Below are 25,889 nucleotides of genomic sequence, written 5' to 3'. Positions count from 1 at the left end.
GAGCTGAGGAACCTGAGCGACCCCACGGCCCCCGCGCGGCGTCCTGCGCGCTTCCCCGCATCTGTTCTGCGCGCTTGCGTCTGTCGCTCGTGGATTTTGAGCAGATCCCCTGGGGTTTGATGTCCAGCACCGAAGTCCCTGATGTACTGTGTGTATTTTTTCATAAATTGTTTTTTTTTTCTTCTTGTAATAAAATATTACAGTTATTTTTATATACTTGAAACTTGTTTGCTTCTTGTCTCGTTCTTCCTAGCTCCAGAGCAAAGGGATGAAGGTTGAGCTGAGCTCAAGAACATGCTGGCGAACTGGGTGTAAACAAGTCCTCCCAGTTGATTTTTAAAACTTATTAAAAATAATTAAGTAATCCTTGATTGCTTTTCATTTCAAAGCATGTTAATGGAGAGGAAAAAAAAAAAACAAACACCTGTATTTGCCTCTTGCTGGTGGTAGGATCCTTTCTCCATCCTCGCTCCCACCAGACCCGTAATGTTTTTACCCAGGAACCTTAAAACCAGGCTTCTAAACCAGGTTTAACTAAAACCCAAGCGCTAGGCTGGGTCTGTGCTGCTGCCCGAGGGTGGATTTGCGCGCCGCGGGTTGGGTCTGGGATTATTTTTGCGTTTTGGCAGCGGCCAGTCCACCGAGGGGGGGTTCTAGCGTCACTCCAGGGTACATTGCAGCATTTTAGGGTTCGGTGGAAGAGTTCTTCGGTGGCAGGCGCTGATCGGCGCTTTGGAGGCCCTCGGGCCTTTCCCGTGTGGATGAGGAACTGGACTGGCGGTAGAAACGAGGAATCTCTCCAGAGCAGGAGCCGTGGGGTGGAAATCACCAAAATAATTGTGTTTGTTTTGGGCATTTTGGGGCGAGATCCGGACGGCGGCGGGGCCGGACCCTCTGCCGCTTTATCCCACCAGCGGGAATCTTCGCCCAGCGAGCTCTTCGTGACCACGGCTGCCTGGAGCTGCCGGAAGGTGACTGGGAGGGCAGCAAGAAGGTCACCTCTTGGGTTCCCTTCTGGAGAAGGTGCAGCAGAACATCTCCAGGGCGGACCTGCACCCAGCTCTGGGGGTGCAGCCAGCACTAGAGGGCAGCAGCCCCCCACAGGGGGATAGGACAAGGGTCTCCCAGGTGCACCCCCCCCCCACCCCCGCAAACACACCCCCTCTTCCAAAAAAACCTGCTTTTATTTACATTTCAAGTCAAATCACATGCAAACTGTTTCCTTGTGGTTTTTTTTTTTTCCTTTCCTCGTTTTTTTTCCTTAAGAATAGTGTGATTAGCAAAAAAGACGCATTATTAGAATTTTCAAATAGCAATTAAATATACAAAAATATAGCTTACCAAAAAAAAAAAAAAAACCAAAAAAAAAAAAAACAGCGAACGTTTTTAAAAAATATTCTGCTGCAGAATTCGTAGTGTACAAACACGTCTATGAGGCTCCACGCTCCATAAACAGTCCCGGAGTCGCAGGGTATTTACAGGAGGGGGGGGAAACGACACCCGGAGATTCTTCCAGCCCTGCGCCCGTGGGGAGCGGGAAAGCCGCCGCCACGTAATACTGACACCCCCTCCCCAAAAAAAAACCCAAGGGAGTAAAAGTTGCACAGCTGGAGGGGACGCCGGGGGTTGCTACGGCGCCCAAATTCGCCCTGTGAGGTGATTGGGGAGGCGAGGGGGTGGCACAGCCCCCTCCCCAGCAGCTTTTGCACGGGGTGATGGTTGGGTTTGGGGTGGTTTGGGTTTGGGGTGTTTTGGCACGGCAAAACGCTGCTGCCTCACGCATCCCTCGCCCACAAACCCCTCGGGGCCAGGCTGGAAATGATGGGATGAACCCAAAGGACAGGATTTTTTTGGCTGGCCTCCCCACCCCCCCGACACCCCGTCCCAGCAAGGCTTTGAGGAGTTGGCGGCGCCCGCCAGATCTCACCGTGGACGGTTCACGCCGGGATCGCGCCCGTCGGAGGGGCTGACGGCCCCGCTGAGGTAGCCCATGGCGCCGAGGAGGGGGGCAGCTGGGGTAACCAAAACCCACGGGACCCCCGCGCCACAGACACCGTGACACCTCCCGGGGGCCACCCCGGCTCCCCGCCCTCCCCTTAGCCCTTCGGGAGGAGCAGTGGGTGCCAAGGAGGCACCCAACCGCGGCACAAACCCCGGCGTCGCTGCACGTGGGGTGCCAAAAATCTAATTTCCTAAGTAGGGACTGCAAAGGCAACTGTACCCCCCCTTAAAATGACGACAAAAAGAGAACGGGGCAGGGACCACCCGGGAGGCTCGGGGGCCCCTCCGTGCATTTTGGGATCCTCAAATCGCCAGCGGCGGAGGGGCGCGGGGGGGGGCAGCAGGGCTGGGAAGCGTACCGGGGCGTTCGGAAGGGGGACGTCGCTGCGTCGCAGGAGGCTGTCGGGCGGCTCGATGCTGCTCCGTCGCGCTCCACGCTGCTTCCCGGCGGACGTCGTGCTGGAGAAGGGATGTGCTGGAAGAAGGCCATCGTGCAGGCACCCGCGGAGGATCCCGAGTCCCCTCCTCGCCTCACGGAGAGGAATCGAGACCCTCCATCCCGGCACGGCTCCGCGGAGGCAGTTTTTTGGGGCGCGGGGCTCTTTCGCTTCGGCCGGCGGGGCCGTGCCCCCCGCTAAAGTGCTGCGGGCTCGACGCCCGGCCGCCTGCGTCCTCGCCCGTCCCTCCGTGCTGGTGCCGTAGTGCTTTGGTTGTCTCCGAGCCCCCCGGGGCCGGCGGCGGGGCAGTCCGTGGGGGCGGCCGAGCTATACGATGTTCTCCGCGCCGGGAAGGGGGCCCTGGGGGGGGCCGGGGTCCTGCTTGCTGTGCAGCTGGGCCAGCTGCAGCACCGGCATGTTGCAGAGCGGGCAGACTTTCCGCACCTCCAGCCACTTGATGAGGCACCTGGGGTGGAGGGGGGGGACACAGACATGGGGAGGGGGTCGTCGCAGGGGTGCTGCAGACCCCCCCAAATCGATGCCCTGTGCACCCCTTGGGGTGGCAGCCACCCCTGCCCCTCCACGGCGGGTGATGGCCACAGCCCCGGGGCCACTTGCCAGGTTGGATCCGCTGCCACCCTCCCTGGAGCTTTGCTGCTGCCCAATTTTTCATTCACCATTTAAGTGTTTTTTTTTATTTTATTAGGAAATTTTTGTGTGTGTGTGTGTATATACATGGATTTTTGTGCACACAGACTGTATTTTATATAAATAATTTATATATATTTATAAAATAGAGATATAAAATGTATACACATGCACAACAAGTATATAAAATACATATATACACAGACAGGTATATATGAAAATATGCATTTTGTAAATATCTAGTATATAAAATGTTCTGTGTCTATATTTTATAAATATATATAAATATCTCCACGTAAATACACACACACATGCATTTTGGACTATATAAATCCTCTCTAAAAAGTGGTTCTGCCAGGTCACAACAGGAGCTTTGCTGCTTCAAATCCTCAAATTCATTCCCCAAGGGGATTTTGCTGCCATCCGCCCCGCCTCCCCCTGGAATTGGGGTGGGAGGAAACCCCGGGCGAGGCGCAGCGACGCCAGCAGCCCTCACGCCGAGAGCCTCCCCTCGCTTACTTTCTGTGGAAGGCATGTTTACAGGGACAGATCCCCAGCTCGTCCTTGGGCTTGAACTCCTCCAAGCAAACGGCGCAGATCTGGAAGACGTGAGAGGCAGAGAAAAGGCAGTCAGGTAAAAAAAAAAAAAAAGAAAAAGAAAAAAAAAAACCAAAGCCCCAAACCACTCCCCCTAAGTGATGCCCTCAGCCAGTTTCCATCTTCTCCCCTCACCTCTGCCTTTGGTTGGGGTAAAAATTTGGCAATTTGGTTTCTGAGGCCAGCGAGGAAATTCTGGGGGTGGGGAGAGAAACACCTCCCTGTGCCACAACCTCCACTTTCGCTATAAAGCCTCTGTTTTGACCAAGAAGCTGGGGTTTTTTTGGTTTTTTTTTTGCCCCCTGTGCTGCAGAAGAAAAGTTTGGGAGGTTTCTGCACCCCCGAGGGGTGAATCCCCCCCTAAAGCCTTCCCAGACGTCGCTGCCTGGGCTTTGGGGTGGCAGGCTGGGGTCTGGGTCTCCCTTTTGGGATGTGCCAGGAGGCTTTGGGGTGCAGGGGGAGGGATCCACGCTGCTGCATCCGCAGGGAAAACTCTGGAAAGAGGAAAAGGCAAAGGGTGCATCCCTGCCCCAGGCTGTTTTCCCAGCGGGCAAGAGACCCAGCTGAAATCTCCTATCCCCATGTCGATGTTTTTTCCCTGACCCATTTTGGCTATTCCTGGGAATTTTGGATATTCCTGGCTGTTTTTCCAGCCTGGGAGTCTCTGGCAGCCCGAAACAAGAGCCAGCCCCGCTGCCAAAAGCCCTGGGGATGAGGCAGGCGGCTGGCAAGCACGGCGGGAGGCTCCCGGCTTTCCCGAGAACGCGACGCCTGTCGATACTTTCCAGCCACCCAAAGCTCGTCGGAGATTTTTTTTATCGAGCGAGCAAACGCTGGCATAGCTGCTCGGGTCGCTCCGGAGGAACACACACATCTCAAACCCTGCAAAAGCCCGGGAGAGGCAGCGTGATGGAACAAAAAGAGGAAAACCAAACCCAGAAATGTGGGGCTGAAGAGCTTGGCGAGGACTTTCCCCTCCGCGAGGTTCTGGGCGAGCCCTGGCAGCCGCCCCGTGATGTTGCAAAATCCCCCCCGCGCTCCGCTTTCCAGAATTGCTTACTGTAAATACCCAAATCCAAATGCCCAAAAATAGATATTTTGGAGGGAGTCAGAGTAAAATCCTTTCCAGCCTTTCCTGAATCTCAGGGAAGAGCTGGAACTGCTCTACCCCCTTCCCCACAGACCCCTCGTCCTCCCTGAAAGCGTTTGGGCTGGGAGAGCCGTGAGCAGAGGTGATGGACAAGAAGGACGGAGGGTTATCGCTGCCGTTCCTGGCTCCGGCGCGCTCCCAAATCCCTCCTGCACCAAACTTCCCACCCCGGGAAGAGAAGCAGACAAAGCCGCAAACAAGGAGGGCGCGGGGCAGAAGGCTGGGGCGTGTGTTTATCTCTGGTTTCAATTAAATCCCAGCAGGGCTGACTCTGCCCAAGTAACGGGGCCGGCAGAGAGGTGCTGGATATCGTCACGCCACGACGGCGGCGAGGCTGGAGGGGACGTGACCGTCAAGGGACGCTGTTTACACGCAGCCCAGCCTGCCTCTGCCTTCCCTTTTATCCGCAGCTTATTATCGCGCTGATAATAATAGTGCAGTAAATAATAAAAATAATAATGCAATAAATAACGATGCAGTAAAAGCTAAAGGGGACCCAGGAAGAGGAGGAGGGAGAGGGTTTAATCCAGGCCCCTTTTGCAAATGTGCTTTTCCGGCCGCGTTAACAAGCAATTAGACTTTTTGAAAGAGAAAAGCAGCGTCGGGAAGATGAAGGTGAGGCACAGCCGTTAACCTGCTGTGTCCACCTTCCCTGGAACGGGGTGAGAGGCTGCAGAGCGAGCGGGCAGCGATGCCGGCACTCCTCAAAGAGTTAAATCTGAGTTTTTGCACCTTCCTACCTCTCCCAGCCTTTGCCTGTCCCCCATCCCCTCCTCAGCGTGAGGAAGAGGAGGGTGAGGGAATCTTTGCCACCAGGGAGGTACTCACCTCGTGTAGGTTGAGCTCCTTCACCTTCTCCTTGAGTATAACCTGTAAGACAGAGCGCCGGGGTCAGGACACAGCATCTGCCAGGAAAAGTCTCCACAATGAGAACTCATTTAGCGTCCCAGTAGAACTGGAAAACCCCCAGTAAACCCAGCACAGCCAGTGAGCGCATCAGGTCTTCACCCCTGTGCAGGAACAGGGGGAAGGCAGCACTGGCACAGCTACAACCACTGACACAAGGACCAAGTCCAGGGGGTCTCCTCCTGCATTTAATCCTCCTGGGCTCTCAAACTCTGCAAGAAGCTCCTGCATCAACGTCTGCTGCTTCATTTTCACTCCATCCAGGCTAAACACCTGGAGAGGACTGTAAATCCAGGATTATCATGTGTTACGGTATTGTATCAGCCCAACTTCGCCCAGTTTTCTGCTCAAACAACAGAAAAATTACAGAAGCCCTGGAGAAAACAGGACATCGAAGCAGCAACCTGACACCGATCTCTGGGCCGTGTTTATTTTAACAAGAGCGCTGGCGTGTGTAGGTGCATGCAAAAAACAGCTGGGTTTGCCAAGGTGACACGGAGATGGGTCCCTACGAGAGGTCTCCACAGGAGCTCCATGGCTGCAGGGATCCAGAGCAGCCAGGTCTGACCTGGGGAGCAGATTTGAACCCAAAAAACATCGTCTGATTGCTGAGGAAGCGATGGCATTACTGCTCACCAGCAGGAAATAAGGTGAGGGTTTGGAGAGGTCACCCAGTTGAGGTGCTCCAGGAGTGGAGATGTCCCCACCGCTCAGGGACCTCGTCTGAAAATGTGCAGACCTGCAGACTAACGGGTGAGAGATGCTCCTGGAGTGCCAAGCTCGTAGAAAAACAATTAAATCAGCAGGGGCAGAGCTCTGCCTGGGTGTTACAACTTCTCTTCGAAGACCAAAAGCGTCTCAAAGAGAGGAAGAGCACAAGGAAACCTGCAGGAGCAACTACTCCAACGTGGATTTGGCGCTAAGCAGTAGGGAAGAAGATGACAACTTACTGTGTATCATCTCACCTGTTTGTAGGCGTAAAGCTCTTTGTGCGCTTGATGTCTGAGCCTGCAATCAAAAGAGGGAGAAACGTGAAGACTGGCAAAAAAAAAAAAAATCAGGATTATGGCAATATGGAAATGTTTAGTTTCCACCCTTTCCAGATTTGATATCTACTTTCTTAGATTTTTCATTTCAGAAACAGGAACGGCCACACAAAATAACGCATTTAAGCAACGGCCAGCTTCCTCCTTGCTCAGAGGTTTTCCATCACGTGGGTGATGTTGGGTTCCTCAAACACGGCTTTATCTTCAGTTACGATGTCAATGGTGCTGCTTCTCCCCAAACTCCCAGGAAGAAGCATCCAACAAGAGGTCATCGCCCTGGTTGAGTGAGCAGAGGATATTTATCCGAAGACAACCCCAGAGCAGAAAGTTTTGGAAGAGAAGCAATGGGAAGTCTTCCATCCCTTGTCTCCTATCACAGAAGGCAATTTAATAACCAGAGAGATAAGGAGCTGCCAAAAACCACAGGAGAGCGAACCCACATCGTGGGATTTTGGGGGTTTTTATCCGAACAGCAGACGGAGGTGTGCTACGTTCAAGCACGGGCTGAGGAGCCCACGCGATGACCTAGGGCGCTCCCTGCCCCAGGGAAGGAGCCGGGGCCGTAGCTGACATGGTGGTGGAGCAAAACCAGAATTGCAAGCTGTTTCCCCCCACCTACCTTTGGAAGCACTGCGCTCAACACAATTTTGGGTTTTTTGGGTGTTTTTTTCCCCCAGTAGGATCCATTCCTGGACGTGATGGAGGTGGAGGGGATTCCCTGTGTCTGCAGGGCTTGGGCAGCCGTAGGAAAATTTTCCCTAGCCAGTCTTGAGTGTGATTTCAGATAGGAAACCCCCTTTCCTGTCATTTCACTTCCCCAAAAATATTCTGGGCACTGTCTCAAAGCCTGGCTGTTTCACCCAGAGCTCGCAGAGGCTTTCTGGTTCCGCAAGGCTGAAGTGGGCGAGCGACAAAACTAGGATGTAAAAATATATCCCTGTCCTTTTTGCTCGAAAAACATCCCCCTCCTGAAATGTTGTGGGCCTTAAAAGTCAAGGAATGGGTAAAAATGCACTTTAATGTCACAGAGAGAGCTCAGAGATGCAGTAAATCAGCTCCTAAGCCCCAAATTTATTGGGGAGTCATCCTCCCCCCTCTAAAGATGCTGCCTGGCAGGGAAGCTGCCTGCAGAGCCAGGAAGGAGAGGGCTGGGGTCGCATCCCTGCGCCAACGACCCCGAGCAGAAACACGAGCAGAAGATGGAGGAACAATAGAGGAAACAGGATGAAACCAGCCCGATCCGCAGGGATCCCGGCGGCTGGGAAACCGGTTATGAAACACAGATGGGGCAAAGCAAGATGCGCGGCTGGAGGTGGCGTACAAGGGGAAAAACTCTCCCAGCACGAGGAAAAAGCACTTACGGGCTGCCGAGATGTCGGCCCCCACGAGCCAAAGCCACCGGAGGGAAGGTGGCACGCAGAACAAGCCCAGCATCTGCCGACGCGGCGGCGGCATCTGGACCAGCGACGGGGAAGAACGACCACCTGGCCACGGATCCCCGCAGCTCCCTGCTGCCAAAGGAGCACGGATGCTCAACAGCGTGGGTTGGTGCTGAGCTACACGGGGAGAATTTGCCAAAAAAAAAAATCTCTCCCTCGAGGTTACGGGGAACAGCGTGAGCACATCTGGTCCCGAAGCGTGCGAGCTCCGTCTGCTCCTCCACGCTTTCCTTTCAAAGCCAGGATCTCAGGCCAGATGGATCCCGGTCGGACCTAGCGCAGCTGTCGTAACGAGACCTCGGATCCTGGCAAGCGTTATTCCTCGTCGGACCCAGAGCTTCATCCATCTCGTGTCAAGAGCTGGGACTCCGGAGGAATTTCTGGCAGATGGTTGATTTAGATAAGGGACCACACAGCGTCTTGGAAGCCAGCGTGTGGCTGCAGACCGTGCGTGCGCCCACACCATCACCCATCTCTGAATTTAATAACCGCCTCTCACGGGTTTTGTGATCTTTTCCCAAGCTTTCCGCGCCTCCCAAAGGAAAGGGAGCACCCCGTTTCTCTGGGTGAGTCAATCATCTGCAGCAAGTGAATGACGAGGGGAATAAATTGCAGAAGAAATGGCTTTGTGTAGGTTTATCTCCAAGATCTGCTTATTTGATTCTTTAGAGTAAAATGAGTAGAAAGGTGCCGGAGCGGGGCTCTTCGCCCCATCACCGCATCGCTCTCCCCAGCCCGGCCGGGCTCCCGGGGCTCTCCAAACCCAGCCACTGCGTTTGATCCTGGCAGGCTGGAATAACGTGAGGCTATTGCTTTTATTAATTCAGCAGAGATCAGGCACAAATGGCTGCCAGCAAAATTTCATTTCCTTTTTCTTCCCTTTTTTTTTTTTTTTCCAATTTTTCCAAGCAGAGGCAGCAGCCGCGAGGGTGGGACCCGTGCTTTGCACCGGCGTGGCTTGCAGCAGCAGAAGAGCTCGAGATCCACCTGGACCGCGCACAGCCAGCGACGATCTTCGCTTTGCTTTTGGCTGAAATTCCTACCGGACTCCGTTTTGAGCCAACCCAATTAAAAACATCATTTTTTCCTCCCGCCGCAGCGGGCAGCGCACTCTGTACCGGCACAGTTGCGAAGTGCAGCCCTCCTCCCGCGGCGCATCCTTTATTTAATCCTTTATTTTATTTTATCCTTTCTTTAATGCCGTCAGCGCGGCAATTAGGGGTAAATACACCAGATACTGGGCTCTTCCACGCTCCGGATGCCTCCCCAGTCAGGGATGCAGAGGAAGGCTGCATGGGATGCTCTGATACGGAGCGGGCGATGAGAACCAGGGCCTGGAGCACGGTGTCACGCGCTCTGCTCCTTATTTGCCGAATATTTGCAGATATGTGAGCCACGAGAGAGGAAGGAGAGGGAGAGGATGGGCTGCGTTGCCTCTGCACCTCAGCAGGGCCTGGGGAAAGCCACGAGCCGCTGTTACCTGCAAACAATCCCCAGAGCTCCCAATGGAACGATCCCTGCCCGCGTCCCTCCGCCCCGGGTCGCTTTTCCGTGACGACACGGCGCGATCCACGCTGCATCCGCTCGTTAAATTAACACCGCTCTTCTACACCGCCTCCAGACGTAATTCTGCGTTGAAGCCATGCAGCTCATTGCAGAAGGAGTGAGGAACGCGTGGGGTAATCCAGGAGCCTTTAGCAGCTGGTTCAGCAGGGGGAAAAATTCAATTTAAATCCAATATCTTACTCCTGTCGCAGGGTATTTGCTTGCCACGCGCTGGAAATGCTTTAGTGTTAAATGGCACCGAAACTTCAGCTTTTATACCCGCCACAAACTGAGGTTACACAACAAATTCAGAGGAGGTGGGTGCTCCTGGGGCACATCAGCACGGCTAAAACCCATGGCCCGGCGAAGCTCTCCACAACGCTTCTTGTTTGGCTCTGTTTTGCCAATAACAGAGCTGGGGGCGGTGGTTTGAAGAGTAATTCATTGAGTCTCCGTAGAGTTTAGGGCTATAAAGGGATCATTAGATGATCTAATCCAACCTCCCATCTATCATAGGTTGTTAAATAGCACTTCGTTACTCCCAAGAACGGGAGCCAAACCGTCTCATCCAGAAAGGCCCTCTGTCTTGATTTAAAGACATGAAGAGACGGAGGACTCACCACTTCCCTTGCTGGCTTCTTTCAATGGTTACTCACCATCTCTCTTACAACATGCCTCCAACTTCTAAATTTAAAGATTTTCTGGCTTGATCTTCCAGACATTACTACTTGTTGTTTCTTCTTCGGGGCAGAACACACCCAGCAAGACCCAGTGCCCAGGAAAATACTCTGGAAGTCCAAACACCTCTTCACCTCCAAACACCTCTTCATTTTGCAAGCGAGCCGTATGGATTCAAGCTCCATCTGGGCAAAACACGTCCTTGAGCCTTCTGAACACCATTTATCTATTCTTTTTGCGTCCCCTCCCACTGGCATCCCAGTTAAAACGCCAACACTGGACGCAGACGCAACCTTGTCAACATCAAGCACCAAGATACAAATCATCCGGTCAGGGATGACCCCTCCATCTGTTTATACCGCGTCTGCTGGGGTGGAGAGATGTGTTGCACCTTCAATCAACGTTTTCTTGTGCATATTTGCAGGCAAAAGTGATGATTTGATGCCCAAGTAGCCCAAATCATCCCTGGGTAAGGCTGGCTTTGGGCTCACCTGCATGTTTTACAAGGTTTTGCTTCATAAGAGCTGAAAATAGGTGGAAATTATCAAATATTTAGAAGGCAGCACTGAAATCTTGCTTCACTGGTCTACAAAAGCAGGACAAAACATTTTCAGCACTCGCTGGTAGAAAACCTGGTGGGACTGGCTGCTGTGAGCCAGCCAGACACAGCTTCCGTGGGGCAAGAAGAGACCAGGCACCTGCCTTACGGGGACAGACAGAGAGAGGCTACAGATGTACGGCTAGCAGGGAGCTGGAGCCATCCAAAAAGCCAGAGGAGAGAGAAATGGAAAGGAAAACTCTTCTGCAACTTGTCAGGAGAGCTCTGGGTACGCGGGATTTCAGCAGCCGCTGCCAGCGGAGCGATGCCCTCTGCTCCCGGCTGCATCCCGGGTTATCAGCACAACTTTTCCCCATCGCCGCCTCGATTCCCAGCGATTGTGTTTTTCCTCACCTGCCTCTCCTTTTCCCTCCAGCAGGAAGAGTTTCTCCTCTCAATTAGCAGCCCAGCTCGCTCCCCAATGGCCCATAAAGCAATTAAACCAAGTCCCAAACTGGAACCTTTAACCCTCCCGTCCCGCTCCCCATTGTTCAGACTAACAAATCACCCCTGCATCATTAATCTCTAAACTGCGCTGTTGAACGAGCAATTTGTGTACGATAACGAAGGGAGCAGCTATGAAACATTTCTTAAGCACACAGTACACAAGTTACTCATTAAAGAAGGAAACGTGTTGAAACATTAAGCAGAAAGCAGGAACCACAAAACATCTCTTTCCAGTCTTTTTGAGAAGCCAACCATGTTTTCACGCCCGTTTGAGCACACACAGAAATATTTCTCTGGGTTTTAAAGCAGAAAAGGGATTGGTAGCTCCAAGATGTGTTGGACAGACGGTGTTCAGTGCTCACGGCGTACGCGCTGGGTCTAGTTGCTGTGTTAGGGATGAGAGCTGGGTCTGACACTACAGGGCTGAGCACATTCGTTGCTGATGAGGGAAAGTTAAACTACTTCAGGGGTCACACCAGGCTGGCACGAGACGCGTCACGGAAGGACAGGGTGATGCCACCCTTGTTTTGGGATGGGTGATGGGCTCTGTCTGGGGAGCCAGGGAAAATCATAGAATCACAGAATGGTTAGAGTTGGAAGGGACCTTCAAAGCCCATCCAGTCCAACCCCCTGCAAAGAGCAGGGACATCTCCAACCCGATCAGGTTGCTCAGAGCCCCGGCCAACCTGGCCTGGAATGTTTCCAGGGATGGGGCATCCACCGCCTCTCTGGGCAACCTGGGCCAGTGTTCTACAACCCTCATTGTAAAAAACTTTTTCCTAATATCTAATCTAAATCTACCTCTCTCTATTTTAAAACCATTACCCCTTGTCCTATCACAACAGGCCCTACTGAATACCCTCTCCCCATCTTTCCTGCAGCCCCCTTTAGGCACTGGAAGGCCGCTCTAAGGTCTCCCCGGAGCCTCCTCTTCTCCAGGCTGAACAGCCCCAGCTCTCTCAGCCTGTCCTAATAGGAGAGGTGCTCCTCCCTTACCTGATCAAGTAGCAACAGAAAAGCAAACTGAGGATGAAGACGAAGATGGCTGTGCCGAAAACCACGATGTATATGTTGAGAGGCAGGTTCTGGAACCCAATGTTCGGCATCCTGAAACTGTAATGCTGGAAGTCCGAGCTCATGGGTAGGCTGTGGAGACAGGGAGAAAACACATGGATATCAGGATGCTTCGGCAGCTCGGGATGTCCTTTGGAGGAGACCAACGGCCCCTTCAGAGGAAGGAGAGGGCAGGCAGCAGCGCTGCCTTCTTGCTCCCCACTCCCTGGGGCGAAGGCATCCCTGCCCGAAACTGAGCCCTCAGCTCAGTGATCCTGAAAACAAAGCAGGGCTAGCTCAGCCAGGGCTGGCATTTTCCTTCTCCTGCTGTGAGCTTCTCCTCCAGTTATTTTCCCCTCTTCCTTACACACATCGTCCTTCAAGTCTGGACAGACAGCGGGGATTTGCATCCAATGCCCCTCAAACCCCCCATTAATTAGGCCAAAATACTGAAAGCAGTCAGCAAGCCAGCGAGGAAGGTTTTCCTTCCCTTCCCCTCTTGTGGTTTCCGAGTCCAATTCCTCATTCCATAGAAATCCCCCCCCCAAAACCATCGAGCACGCACACGAACCGGCGCGGGTTCAACGCGCTCCCAGCGCATCCCAGGCGGGATGGAAAGGACAAGGACATTCCCATGCCATATGGCAGCGCCACTGAGAAATTATAGGGGTCATAAAAGAGAGCTGGTTTGTTTTTTAACGTGCGAGAGCTGGGTCGGGCGGTTTACGAGCGGTTTTGCAGGATTTTAGTTTTATCGCACTGATGTTTTCCAACAACCCTCACGGAGTGTTTTTCAGGAGTCAGGTGGAAAACCAGCCCGTGTCTCTGTATCACCGTAAAAAGCCCCTCGCTGCCCTAATGCCACATTAATACTCAAAGCCTCGAACTGGAAAGCACATATTTATGATTTCTTCTTCTTATTCCTTTCTATTGCAATCATTCTCCAAGCCACTCACCCTTGAACGATCCAACCGTCTCTGGCCAGGCATAAAGTTCACCCACCCCCAGCGTAGAAAAGGAAGTTTAAAAACATGCCTTGGTTTGCTTTCTGCCCACGGGAGGGAGAGGGCTGGATGCACAACTACACTTCACAACAAGCAGGGAAAGTACCTGAAGTCTGAACCTTGTTTCCCAAATAAAATCACCACGGGATAACAAAACCCTTCCCCCGGAGCAGGGAGTTTTCAACGGCGCCTTAGTTGCGCGGCTCCCGATTTTTGCACGAGGTGAGAAGACGGCAGGGAAACCACGGGACCTGAACCTAAACGCGCCAGGGAGCAACGCTCCAAAAACCAAAGCATCCTCTGAACGGCCTGCTCCTTCTCCAAGCAGCGTCCTTTCTCCTGCGTCTCCTTCCCCCCTTGACATTTCTTTTTTGCTGAACCCCCTCCATCTTCCCATCACATATACGTTGTTTTTCTATACGCTGAAAGCCCCCCAGCTGCCACGCAGGGAGTAAACTCACCTTTCATCCCAGCTGCTTCGCCGGCACTAGCCCCTCGCCCGCACCCTCCTCGCGCCCCTCGCCAAAAGCAGCATCTCTGCCCGGCAGCTTCCTCGCTCCGGCTGCTTTCGGTTTCCTCGGCTCGTTGGAAGCTTTGAGGCGATTTCTGGTAAAGGCTGGACTTGATTAAAGCCTCCGGAGACCGACACACATGTTTGGAAACTCTCCCGGCCAACGTGGAAACGCTGCAAGGGCTCGCAGAGCCGGCGCACCCCCCTGCGAGCACTGGTGGGGATGGGATTTTAGAGCATGGCAACCACCCGGCAGCTCACGCTCCTCCACCGGCGCTTGTTCCACTCAGCCGAGCTGTTTTGCTTTGCAAATAAATCTCGAAAAGCCAAAACCAGCCCCTAAACCTCCCAGCTCCGGCACAGTTAATGCGCAGCTCAGCGTCGCTGCGTAGGGTTGGGTTTGGGTTTCATCTCCGCACTGTTGGCTGGGTCAAAGGGATTTTAGACGGTTCAGGGGTTCTCCCCTTGGTCACGCTCACATGACGGAGGACGTTCCGGCTGGAGGTCGAGGCTCTGGCTGTCCCCGCTCGCCCTCGGGCTTGTGTTGATAGCCACTGGCATTGGCTGAGGCGTTGGCTGAGGCGTTGGCCGAGGTTGGCTGGCTCCAGGTCCTCAACCACCCAAGAGAAAAACCAAACATCCTCTGTCTGGGAAAGCTTCGGGTCATTTTTTGCAAGGAAGGAGACACCACTCTTGGAGAAGAGGCAACAAAACCAACCAGCACCGGACTATTGTTTTTCTTTCCTTTCCAACTCATTTAACTTGCGATGCTGCTCCTACAAGAGCCGGGGGTTTTGGCTCAGCTCTCCCACCAGGAGATGCCGCAGCAGACCCAGAAGAGATGGCAGGTAAGGAAGACTCAGGCTGCGTTTAGCTCAGCAAATCTCACTGAGCCAGAAAAAACTCCTCACAGTCGTCTCCAGTCAGAGCCGTGCAGCTCTTCCAGCCATGGCCACGGCTACAAACCATCGCAGCCCCCAGTAAACACGGCTCCAACCCACCCACAGCCTCCTGCTCTGTTCTTCCAACGGTACCACTCCCCTAATACTTTGCCCCCAAAAGACGTCACCGACGTAGCCGTGACCTACCTGCCAGCCCTACCAGGGACAACCCTTCGGTTCCCTACGGTGCGAGCCCAGCGAGTCCCACACCAGATTCATCCAACCCCCGTGTAAAACCGGAGCTGCCCTGCTCCTCCCTCCCTCCTGCCGCAGCAGCTGAGAAACGTTACGGCCAGAAACACGGAGGTGAGGGGAAAAAAATAACTTAGCCTGCACAGGATCCAGGAAACTGTTAACTTGAAAAGACTTCACTGAAATCGGATGATTTTAAGCAGCCAAGCTTTGGATTTGGGTTTGTTTTTTTTTTTTTAGAGGAGTTGAGGGGAGGAACTGTATTTTAATCTGCTTCAGATTTGTGAGAGCGCAGCCAAAAGAAATAAAAAAGGAGCTGTAAAGAAGGATGAAAAGTTTCTAGTGCAGAACAAAAGCCTCCCTGTTGCTCTCTCCCTGGCCAAAACATTTCAGTGCAGGCAGATGCCCCTCCTGGGGCACCCACCGCCCCCAGCAGGTCCCCACAGCCCCCACTATGAGGGGCACGAGCTGCCTGGAGGAAAGCAGGTCGGTACCACAGAAACCTTAGAGAGGGGAGGATCTCCCCGGGGCGGGATGAGACCCTCTCTGCAGCGCGAGGTTATTGCGGGGGAAAGACGCCAACTTGCTCTTCCACCTAAAAAACGTGGTGGCAGAGATGACGTGGTGGGGAATTTGGGCAGGCGCCCACCTGATGCCCCATTTCCCCAAGGTCTCTGACTGCGACGGGGTCCGTGGGGTCTGCGCGTCCTCGCACAGCAAGAAAACACGGGGAGGGGACCGGGAAACATCCAGCGCTGGGAAGGGTGTGTGCTGGCCAGCGGCGCTCAGGACAGAAGAAATACATTTGCTAAAGAAAGAAATATAGATACATTGCAAACAAACCCACCTCAGATGAAAGCAAAAGAGAGAAAACCTGATTTTCCCAGGCTGGGGCACAGAGGGAACTGGAAGATATTTATTTAACAGCTCGCAAAACTAAGAAGGAACGGCAGTGCCCTCGTGATGAGGCTGCACGCGGAGATGCAGCGAGAGCCAGAGCGGCAACGCCGCAAAGCAGAACACCCCGAGCGCCGTGCCTCCTCCTCCGTTACACCCTCCAGTGAATCAGCAACACGAGGCCAAGCACATTCCCATTTCTCCGGCCACTAAGAAAACAAGCTTTAATTAAAAAGCAAGCGACGGTTAACGGCGTATCGAGAAGTCAGGAAGTGAAGTGTTACAGGTCAGCGTTAACTTTGATAAGGAGATGGGCCGTTAAGGGCAAGCCTAAGTAAGCCACCTAGCCAAATTAATCCCTATTATAATCGCAGCAAGCACTTAATGCGCTTAATAAGCGGGGCCAACCTCTTACCCAGAGCTTTCACCGGGAGATCTCAAAGGGATTAATAAAGGAGGCGATTACCTTCTTACAGGCAGGGAAACTGAGGCAGGGAGGTGGGGAGCGAGGCAGGAGAGCCGCGGTCGCCGCGGTCCTCGCGGCCGGGGGGTGACGCCAGGGATGCCGCTGGTCGGCTGCACTCACGGGCTGAAAGCCACAATTTTTTACCTTCCTGCTGTTTCCCCATGTGGATTCGAACTGCGTGCTCCTTCTCTGGCTTTTACTTATTAAAGGAAGCTTCTTTTATTTATTTTATTATTATTTATTTATAACACCAGCGCATAAAGGGGCCACGCGAGTGCTGCGCATCGCACCTAAATATAGCCCGCGCGCTGGGCGGAGAGGTGGTTTCTGCTTCTGCTGTCGCAAATAAAAACCCATTTTCAGAGGGATTTACTCATTTTCTTGAGACAAACAACTTCCTCCACGGGGATTCCAAGTAAACTCAGGTCTGAACCTTCTGAACCATTAACTGGGGGAGCTGGATCCCACCGGCCAAACTGGTGAAGCCAACCCATCTTTAAAAACTCAACACATCCAGACACACGCAGGTTCCCGTCGCCCAATCGAAACCACGAATCGCAGGGAAAAGAAAATGCGAAGCCGTGACGAAACTCCAAGTCGAAGTATTTTATCGATGGGAAAGATTTCAAGTGGGTGCGAACGGCGTCTCGAGTTTCCAAGGCGTTACGCAACTCCGCAAAGAGTTTTAGCCAGGTTGAACCAAAACGGTTATTAACTCGGTGGAAAGTTAAACTGTGAGCAGCCAACAAGACCTTTCCGAAACGCTCCAAGTTGTATTGCAAAGTGAGGTATTCTTCCATGCAATAAATCCACAACATAAAGGTTATTAAGGGATAATATTTAACAAAAAAAAAAAAAAAAAAAGAAGAAAAGATTTTTCCAGGTGCTTAAAAAGCAGCAGTGAGAGATGTCCGCTTTTAACTTGCGGGCAAAAATCCCCCTTTGTGAACCCCAAAAGAAAAGCGAAGCCCTGACCTCAAGCAGCTGGAAGGAATTTCCTTCAGCTCCACCTCTGGAGCCGGTCCAGCATGAGGATCTGCAGCGTGGCGGTGGGAAAAATCGCAAGCAGCTGCGGAGCCAGCCCCCGACACCAGCGTGGCTGTCGCCGGAGAGATGTCGAGATGCCACGCGGCCACGTCACCTTTGCTGGGGATGCGTATGGCCGCGGCCAGCGCCGGAACCACCTCCTTCAGCGCAAAAAGCCAGCAGAGGAGCAGGAGCAACGGCGCGCAGCTCAGCAGCGTTATTGATTAGCGGGATTAACGAGCGTGGCGGGAACGGAGAGCATCCTGACAGGTCCCTCGTGGTCCTGAGCACTGCGGGGCAGAGTCGCACCAAGATCCAGCGAAGCTCGTGCGGGGCGATGCCGCGCCACGGGTGGGGAACGGAGGAAACTTGCGGGTGTCGAACGGAACAAAAACTGTTTATTTTACCCATTCCAGCTGCGCGCAGGTTTGGGGAGGGGCGGTGGATTGTGTTGTGTGGCGTCGTGTGCCTCAACAACTAAGAAACCAAACTGACCTCCAACCAAGAACCGCTTTGAACCTTTGATTCCTTCCCCCCCAGAGCGAATCTGATGCTTTTTTTGAACTGGAATCAGGAAATTTCTTGGCTGCGTTCCCCAGCTGGCCGACAGCGAGCACAAAACCTTAACTCTCTCCATCGCCCTTGGGCAGGGGGACACGGACAGAGCGATGTGACAACGCGACAAAGCAATTGGCCACTGGAAAAAAAATAGAAAAGTCTTTATAACGAAACAAATATTTGGTCGCGCAACCGGCACCACTGCGATTTTCAGCAAGCGCTTTTGATTCCGGACAGCTTAACGGACAAATGATCCCACGACCTCAATACCGAAGAGCACCTTTAAACGTGAAGATGTTTTTGCTGCCGTTGGCAGAGAAACCTGCAGAAAATAGGTCAGCTGCAGCGCCCATCGCCGAGTTTAAAGCCAAGCGCTTTCACCCAGCCCCGCTGGAAAGGCAAACTAGAGGTTTACTCAGGGCTGGTTTTGCAAATTCCAGGAAAAAAAAAGGCAAAAATAAACAGAAAAAAAAAAAAAAAAGAGAAATCAATAGCGCTTTTTCATCCGGTCTGCAGGAGGGGGGAAGTGGAGTTTGGAGGAGAGCCCTGCTTGGGCTCCCGACACATCGCGGGAATGAGAAATGGAAATCACTTATCGGGAGGGTCTGAAGCGGAGCCGGCAGCGTCTCACTTTGAAAGGCGCACACACGCTGCCCGAGTACGGTTCAGTTTGCTTCTCAGCAAAGAAATAACACTTGCTGAATTTCTTCCCTTTGGCCTTGGGGATTTTTGCCACTTTTTCCCCCTCTTTTCTGGCACACGGCTCCATCCCAGACCCGCTGAGCTCACTCTTCCTCCCGAAAGCGCGGTGGGAAAGGATGCGCCGGCGCCTCCTCCTGCCCCCAGCCCCGTTCATACTCCCGGCGGTGAAAGCAGAAGCCCCCCGGTACGCAGCACAGGGTTGTGACGATGAGACCGCATCGCCCCAGTGCTGCCTCCATCCCTACACCATCGCAGGGTGGGCAGCTTCATGCCACGTGTTACAGCCTCCCTGCCCTTATCGCTTCATTTGGTGGAAATAATCTCCCGCCCTTCGCTGGCAGTCTCTTTTCCTCATTTGCAGAGTTTTCCTCAATTAATGGGTTCCCTGGGGAAAGTGGATCGGAAACTCATCAAGAAACACTCAGCCTACACCACTGAAGAGCCAGAGAGAGAATTTGGTGTTAAACACTCCAGGAAACTTGTAAATTCCTGGGTGATGACGCCGACAGCAGGTGGAAGCGACGGGGGCTCCCAAAATATCACATCTAGAAGAAACTCTCACTTTGATCAAGTCATCTTCAGGCTGAACAAAAGCAAGCCAGCCTTCTCCACTCTTTTATATTGAGAAGCAGATGGACTCAATGATCTCCTGAAAACCCTTCTCCCTCTGTTTCCTAAGCTCCTTTAATGGGAGAGAGAAAAAAAAAAATAGTGCAACACCCAGGGATCAATAATCCCTACAAAATCCTCCTGGAGGTGGGTACCCTGTGCCGGCGATGGGAATCGCAGCTGCTAGCGGCCATCCCGTAAAAGCAGTAAGAGGAGCCAAGCACAATTTGAGATGCAGGAAGGCATAATGCTCTCGTTTACACTAAATAAGGTTGCTAGGTTATGGAATTTTTTTTTTTTTTTCAGGGGGACATAAACTGAAAGAGGATCCAGATGGCTGTAAAGCCTTGCGGTGGAAAAGCAGCGTGAGGCCAGAGAGGGAAGAATTCCTCTTTATGCTGCTGCCGTCTGCTCCCGGATCCTGGATTTCAGTCCTCAGGAATGCTCTCCGCGGACCCTTTAATCACACCGTTTCTGTTTGTGGTAAAAATGAAGGAGAAGAGGTAGCTGGATACAGAAGAGCAAAAAAAGCTGGTGTCTGAATACCGGAAAAAAAGTCACTTCCCCCAAAGCCCACACCGATTCTGCAAGGTTTGTCTTTTCAGATGCTGACAGGATTAAAAAGCCTTCAGGAAAACCAAACAAACCCAAACCTCAGCCTGCTGGGAACTTACAGTAATGCCACGTCACTGCTGTTTGCTATTTTTCCCAATACTTACAGAAAAAAAAAGACCTGCACAGTCAGCCTGCCCTCCCTCTGAGTACTGAGTTTTGGGGGAATATTTTTTTTTCAATCGTTCCTTTTGCTCTGCTAACAGAGATTGAAGGGATTTTGCAGTGCTTTGGAGTCCAGCAACAAAACCTTCCCCGGAGCGCTACAAATACAGGACACAAACTGCTTCACTCCCACAGGATCAGCACAAGAAAAGGTGGCTGCAAGGATTGGAAAACCCTGAAAACGCAGCTGGAAAGGGAAAATTGAACTTTTCCGCTGCCAGACTCCATGGCCAAGTGAGGTGGCTGACAGAGATAAATATGTACAAACCGAACATACGCATCTCCTCCCTCTCTGTGGCGCAGAGTCTCAGCGCCGAAGGCGATGCCATGCGATACTGTCCTTCTGCGCCGTTCTCCCAGCATGTTGGCCCTACCTCAGTGGGATGGAGAAAGTCAAAGGACTTCAGAATTCAGGGTTACCTGCAGCACAGAGGTCTCTAACCAGGAGGTGATGAATAGCCACGCATGAATTTTCAGCATTACCTGCCCGCACCCCTCCTTTGCCCAAGGACATTGCTTCTTACACGAGTTTCTCATAAACTGAGCCCTAAATAAGTAAAACCTCAAGTCACAGTGTGCTGCTCATACAGGACTCGTTTAAAAAAACCAAATCACTTTTGAGAGAGTTACTTGAAGTCTGCACTTTTCTTGCAGCCAACCGAACAAGACCCGTTAAATATTTTCCAGCTGCTTCAAGGCTACTGGGGTCTTCTCGGGCAGCCAAGCTAAAAACCCCCAATGCGACTTTCAGGCGTTTAATAGCTTGCTGTCGGATCTTTCACAAATTCCTGGGTGCTGAAGGGCCTGCTAGAAGGCAAAATAGATGAGTGGCACTAACGAGTCGGCTTAGCAACGAGAAGGCTGGCTGCCTCGAATGTCTCTGTAAAGGTCAAGAGAGCACATGATGCCTGCGAGCCCTCGCCTTTGGTTTTTACTACGAGTTAAAGACACTTCCAGCGAGCCTGGTTATTCAATCGCCTCCTCGCAGCAGCCAGCCACGCGTCTTTTAAAATCAATCTTTAAAAATCAAGACTTTCCCCTCCTCCAGTATCATTATTCCTCTTTCAATCCATTCCTATGCTTCCCCACCTGCAAAAAAACGATGGTATTTGAGGGGAAAACCCGCGTGGAGGTGAAACGCGAGGAAAGGTCCCCCTGCCACGGGGATTTTCAGGCAGCGCCGCCAAGAAGCATCATTGAAATTCAGCAGGAGAAGCCGGTTTTCCTCTGCTCGGCGGGGGCTGCCATGTTAAATCACATTTGGATTCACAGTACAAGGCTGCTAAAATACCACCGCGGCGGCTATTGGCACATTTCAATGAAAACGCCGCGGCCTCATTAGTATAGTGGAAATTATGAGCTTGTCTTTGTATATATTTAAAAGCTTGCCTCTGAAAGTATATTGGGTCAGGGCCAGAAATTCCTGGCTTGCAGCTCCTACCGCTCGACAGTGTGGGATTGCCTTGCTCGCGCAGGTCAAGCGACCGCGCAGCCATCGACCCGGGAGAAAAGGCATTTAAAAAAAATACCCCGCGGGGGAAAGGCACGGGGCAACGCTGCGAGAAGAGGCAGAGCAACGGGGTTTGAACTACACCATCCTACGCGTTAGCTCCGCGCGTGGTTTTCCTTGCAACCCGGTTGGTGATCACACCCTATTAAAAGTGGAGGTTATAATTAAGAGGACGCAGGAATGTGGGTTGCGTGGAGTTTCATCCCGCTCCCGTCGCTCCCGACGGCCGGGGCAAGCGCATTCCATCAACCCAAAGGCGACGTTCCCCTCTGGAGACGGACCACGCAGAGCCCAAATCCTTTGTAATACAGGGAAATCTCGTGAAATAACATCATTTTCAGGATCTGCTCATCTCAATATGTGATTTTGCAAGTCTCTATCAAAGAAAGTTTTCGGGTCAGCTCCCTACTTACCCGCACGGGTGCCGCAACGCAGCCGAGCCACGCAAACCCAACGTATCTGCTGAACGGCTACCGCGGTTTGCTGCCAGGGGGATGCTGGAAAAAAGGAAAAAAAAAAAAAAAAAAAACCACAACCCTGATATTGCACAAAAAGCCAGAGCGAGGGAGAGGATGAAGATATTGTTTTCAAACACTTTGATTCTCAAAGACTCCTATAAATTGGCTCAGCTCTTAGTAACAGCACAGAGATTCCCTTTTAAAACGCGTCGGTGACGTCACGCGGCAGAGAGAGAAAAGAGGGGGGACGAAAAAAAAAAAAAAAGGCTTGGCTAATCCTCACAATTTTATAAGCATCTGAGACACTAATCCGTTGATCTCATTGAAAAGGATTAGAATTATTGCCTCGCCAGTAAATTTAAGAAGTTTTTGACCAGATGTAAACAAAAGCGGAGAACAGCCTGTGGAGACGGCTGCCACACACCGAGTCCTCGACGAGAAAACCTCACCGGGGCTGGTTTTGGGGTGGAAAACGGGAATTTCCATCCCAGCGCTGTGGACGGTCGTCTGGAGCGATGCCAGTGTCCGAGCCGAGCCCAGCCAGCTCACCCAGCCGCAGCTGAAAGGTGGGATCCCGGGCAAGTGTCCCACTGGTGTTGCATGACCTGTTTTTGGGATCCTCCTCTTACGGGAATGATGCTCCAGCTAAAAAATTCCCACTCCAAAACCGCTAACTTATTTTGCATTGGCTAAAGAAAACATTATTTTAATAGTAAGGAAAAAAAGAGGGCAAACTTTTAAGCAGCAAATTGGATAATTCACACAAAACCTGAGTTTTGCCCAGCTTCGCAGCAGCCTCCATCTGCACAGCTTTGTGGCACGGACCCGCGTCACCAGGGTGAAAAACCAGAACACGGTGTAAACGGTCCAGCACCTGCTGCTGTGCTTGCAATGAATAATTTATATTATTAAAGAATAAATTATTCGATTCAGAAGATGAAGCAGGCAACGTGCAACCTGGTTTTTGAGACCAACAACAGTTCGCTCCTAAGCTTTATGTTCTGGCTCTTAGGAGAAACACAAATAGCTGAAAGAAATCAAAACTTCCAGGAGGCTTCCAGCAAAAAGGATTTGGGTGATCCTTCCACGAGGAAAAGCTACTTTTGTTAGGAAAAAAAAAGTTTTCTAACAAAGAAAGTTAACTTTTGTTAGCACTTCTTTTCTCTTTTAAATTCTGTCCAAAAAGGAAACCTAAAGAGATTTAAGTTTCAACTTCAGTCTAAACCAGGACTCAGTCTCATCAGGGCTTCTCTTAAAAACGCTCCTTTCGGAGATGCTTGATGGGACAGCAGTAGGACCCCTCTTCTCCAGCCCTTCTTAATAGGGTATTTTTTTTTTTTTTCTCCTTAGGCACAGAAAAATTCTCTTGGCTTTGGGAAAACACTTGCCATCCCCACGCAGCCCAACTCCTAACTCCCGCTCCCAGCTTTAGCATCCAAGGCTCTTCCAGACTGGAAGAAACCACCCGACGTCGGGCTCATCTCCAGCCCCGTCCCTCTCAGCCAGCTGCAACACATCCCAGCCCTTCGCCGTCACCACCCCGACCAACAGAAGATGCGAGGAGGAAGATGCTGCGGGAGATGCGAGGAGGAAGACGCTGCGGGAGATGCACAGGTGGAAGACGCGAGGTGGAAGCTCCGAGGGCAGTCAGGACCGCACGACAACTCAGCATCCCCCAGGCAAAGCCGCAGCCGAGGAAAAGATCCATTTTTTCCTGCTTTTCCTCCCAAAGCGCCGCCCCCAGTGATGCTCAGTGCAATGTGGGTTGGTTTTTTTTTTTTTTTTTTGGTATGGAGGCAAAGCGAAACGGCGATGGAGGGCTCAGCTGACAGACAGCCAACCCACACAAGCGCCAGCGGATGGGCTCCAGCCAGATGAGCGCTCTTTATTCAGCCACAAAACCACCCAACGCCGCGCAATCCCGTCCCGCTTTGGACGGCCACCGCCGTCACCGAGTCTCCAAAAGCCTCAGCTTTTATTTCAGCCACCAAGAGAGCGAGATGCTGGGTCTTAATCCGGCACTTCGCAGCTAAAAAGCAAAAAAAAAAAAAACAAAACACCACAACCCCGCAGCTGCGTTAATAACCAACGAGCCAGGAAATCGCTCTGGGGGAAGCCCAGCCTGGCGACGGGTTTTTGTACAGAACAATAGAAAAAGCAGAGCCTGTAAAGCACCGAGCGCTGCGTGGAGAGAAGTTTAATTTGATCCTTACGGTATGCCGGCGATTTAATTTCATGCAGGCTGCAAGGACGGAGAGCCTGGTCGGGGCGGGGGGGGAGGCACGACCCTGGGATGAATTTATTTCAGTTGGAAGCCGTCAGATGGGAGGCTGTGCTCCCTCCCGCTCGATTTTTGATGGGTAATTTGGCTTCACCCATCTTCTTACCTGCTGGGCTGATCCTCCTGGCTTCAAACGGTCTGACCGGAGAGCCGAAACCTCCTGCCTCCACGCTTGTGGATTCCTAGGATGGGAATCTGCACGGCCCCGGAGCTCTTATATTTTCCCCTAAACACTCCTCCAAACCGAGAAGCTGGGAAACTCCCCGGTATTTCCGGGCAGGGAAAGAGATAACGGCCCCGAGCCAGCTGATGGCTGAAATCAGGAGGGTGGCTGCTCGCCCCGCTCAGCAGTTTCAGTTTCTCTCTTGCAAAAACACCCCTAGCGTGGTTTCCTCTAAGGCGCTTTGCAAGTTAAAAGCTGTATTAGCAGCAAGATCAATCCTCCACGGGGATAAAAAAATAAATCAGGAGAAGTTATTCCTGCTTGCTTCTCACATCCGCAGCTCCGGAGCTGAGGAACAAAAAAGCAAGCGGCCGAAGGACTTCCCTGGCTGGGCTTCCCACAGCCCGGCCCTCGCTCCTCCTCCTGCTTCTCGGCATCTCGCCCGTTTTTTCCGAAGGCCGATCCAGTTTTAGCTCCGGAGTCGCAGCAACCCGAGACCTCGCAGCCTTTGGCTACGCCGAGGCAGCTGCTCGCAGCTAATTTGGTCCGTGGGCTCTGGCACCCGGCTCCTTCCCGCCCGTCCACGCGTCGGCGTTGAGGGTTTTTCCTTCTCTGGGAGCAGCAGGGCTGTCCATCCTCCCCACGCGCGTCTTCTCCTCTCCTGCCGCTGCTCATCCTTACCTCGGAGGCTTCACAGCCGCTTCGTCCTCACCACCGACGCTGTTTCTGGCATCCTTTCGAGGTGCCTTGGACGGCTGCTCTTTTCTTCCCCTCGGCGTGCCTCTGGCACCGTAATCAGCTCATTAAGAGGACACAGGAGCCCTTGGCGCGTGGTTGGAACTCTACGTTTCTTTTTTTTTTTTTTTTCGCTTTGATGGAAATTAAATGTACCACACAGGTAGGAAAAAAACGACACGGATGGCCCGTGTCATCGCTCCGGGGAGGGAAAAGCATCTGAAAATGAAGCAGCTTACCTCTGCTCGTCAACGTCGCGAAACCGTGGGGGTTTGGCCTCTTCTCCTCGAGGTCACCTGCATTTCTCAGCCAAGCCAGAGGCCCCAACCGGGTCAGGCAGGCAACGGATGAGCTCGCCCGCAGATAAGCCCCGCATCGCATCATCGCTGATGTCATTTCAAAGAAGTGAGTCAGGGCGGGGATGCGGGCAGGACGGCCACTCCCGACGCAAAGTCTGAGCGGCTTCGGGGCAGCGACGCTACAAAGGGCCAGGGGAGGGAAGTCCGTGCAAGGC

The 25,889-nt window shown here is 52.5% G+C and overlaps 1 protein-coding gene across 1 annotated transcript; it reads right to left on the bottom strand.

Annotated features, from left to right (window-relative positions):
- Positions 1–2,759: 2,759 nt before the first annotated feature.
- On the bottom strand, positions 2,760–24,929 carry RNF24 (ring finger protein 24). Its single transcript, XM_086746177.1, has 7 exons — positions 24,584–24,929; positions 22,152–22,235; positions 12,489–12,638; positions 6,705–6,747; positions 5,662–5,703; positions 3,606–3,685; positions 2,760–2,904 (listed from the first exon to the last, which is right to left on the bottom strand). The coding sequence occupies exons 3-7, from the start codon at positions 12,629–12,631 to the stop codon at positions 2,766–2,768; spliced, it is 447 nt and encodes a 148-aa protein (XP_086602303.1). The 5' UTR covers positions 12,632–12,638; positions 22,152–22,235; positions 24,584–24,929; the 3' UTR covers positions 2,760–2,765.
- Positions 24,930–25,889: the final 960 nt, after the last annotated feature.

Source organism: Chlamydotis macqueenii, chromosome 4 (assembly GCF_036417535.1).
Source record: "Chlamydotis macqueenii isolate bChlMac1 chromosome 4, bChlMac1.mat, whole genome shotgun sequence".
Lineage (NCBI taxonomy): Eukaryota > Metazoa > Chordata > Aves > Otidiformes > Otididae > Chlamydotis > Chlamydotis macqueenii.
This window is presented reverse-complemented; position numbering and strand designations above follow the sequence as displayed.

Bases quoted from the DNA above. Each gene is read 5' to 3' on its own strand.
- RNF24 (XM_086746177.1), bottom strand. From the start codon at position 12,631: ATGAGCTCGGACTTCCAGCATTACAGTTTCAGGATGCCGAACATTGGG. The intron at 6,748-12,488 runs GTAAGGGAGGAG...TTTTGATTGCAG, and splicing joins TTCTGTTGCTACTTGATCAG to GCTCAGACATCAAGCGCACA. The intron at 3,686-5,661 runs GTGAGTACCTCC...CACGTCTTCCAG, and splicing joins AGGAGCTCAACCTACACGAG to ATCTGCGCCGTTTGCTTGGA.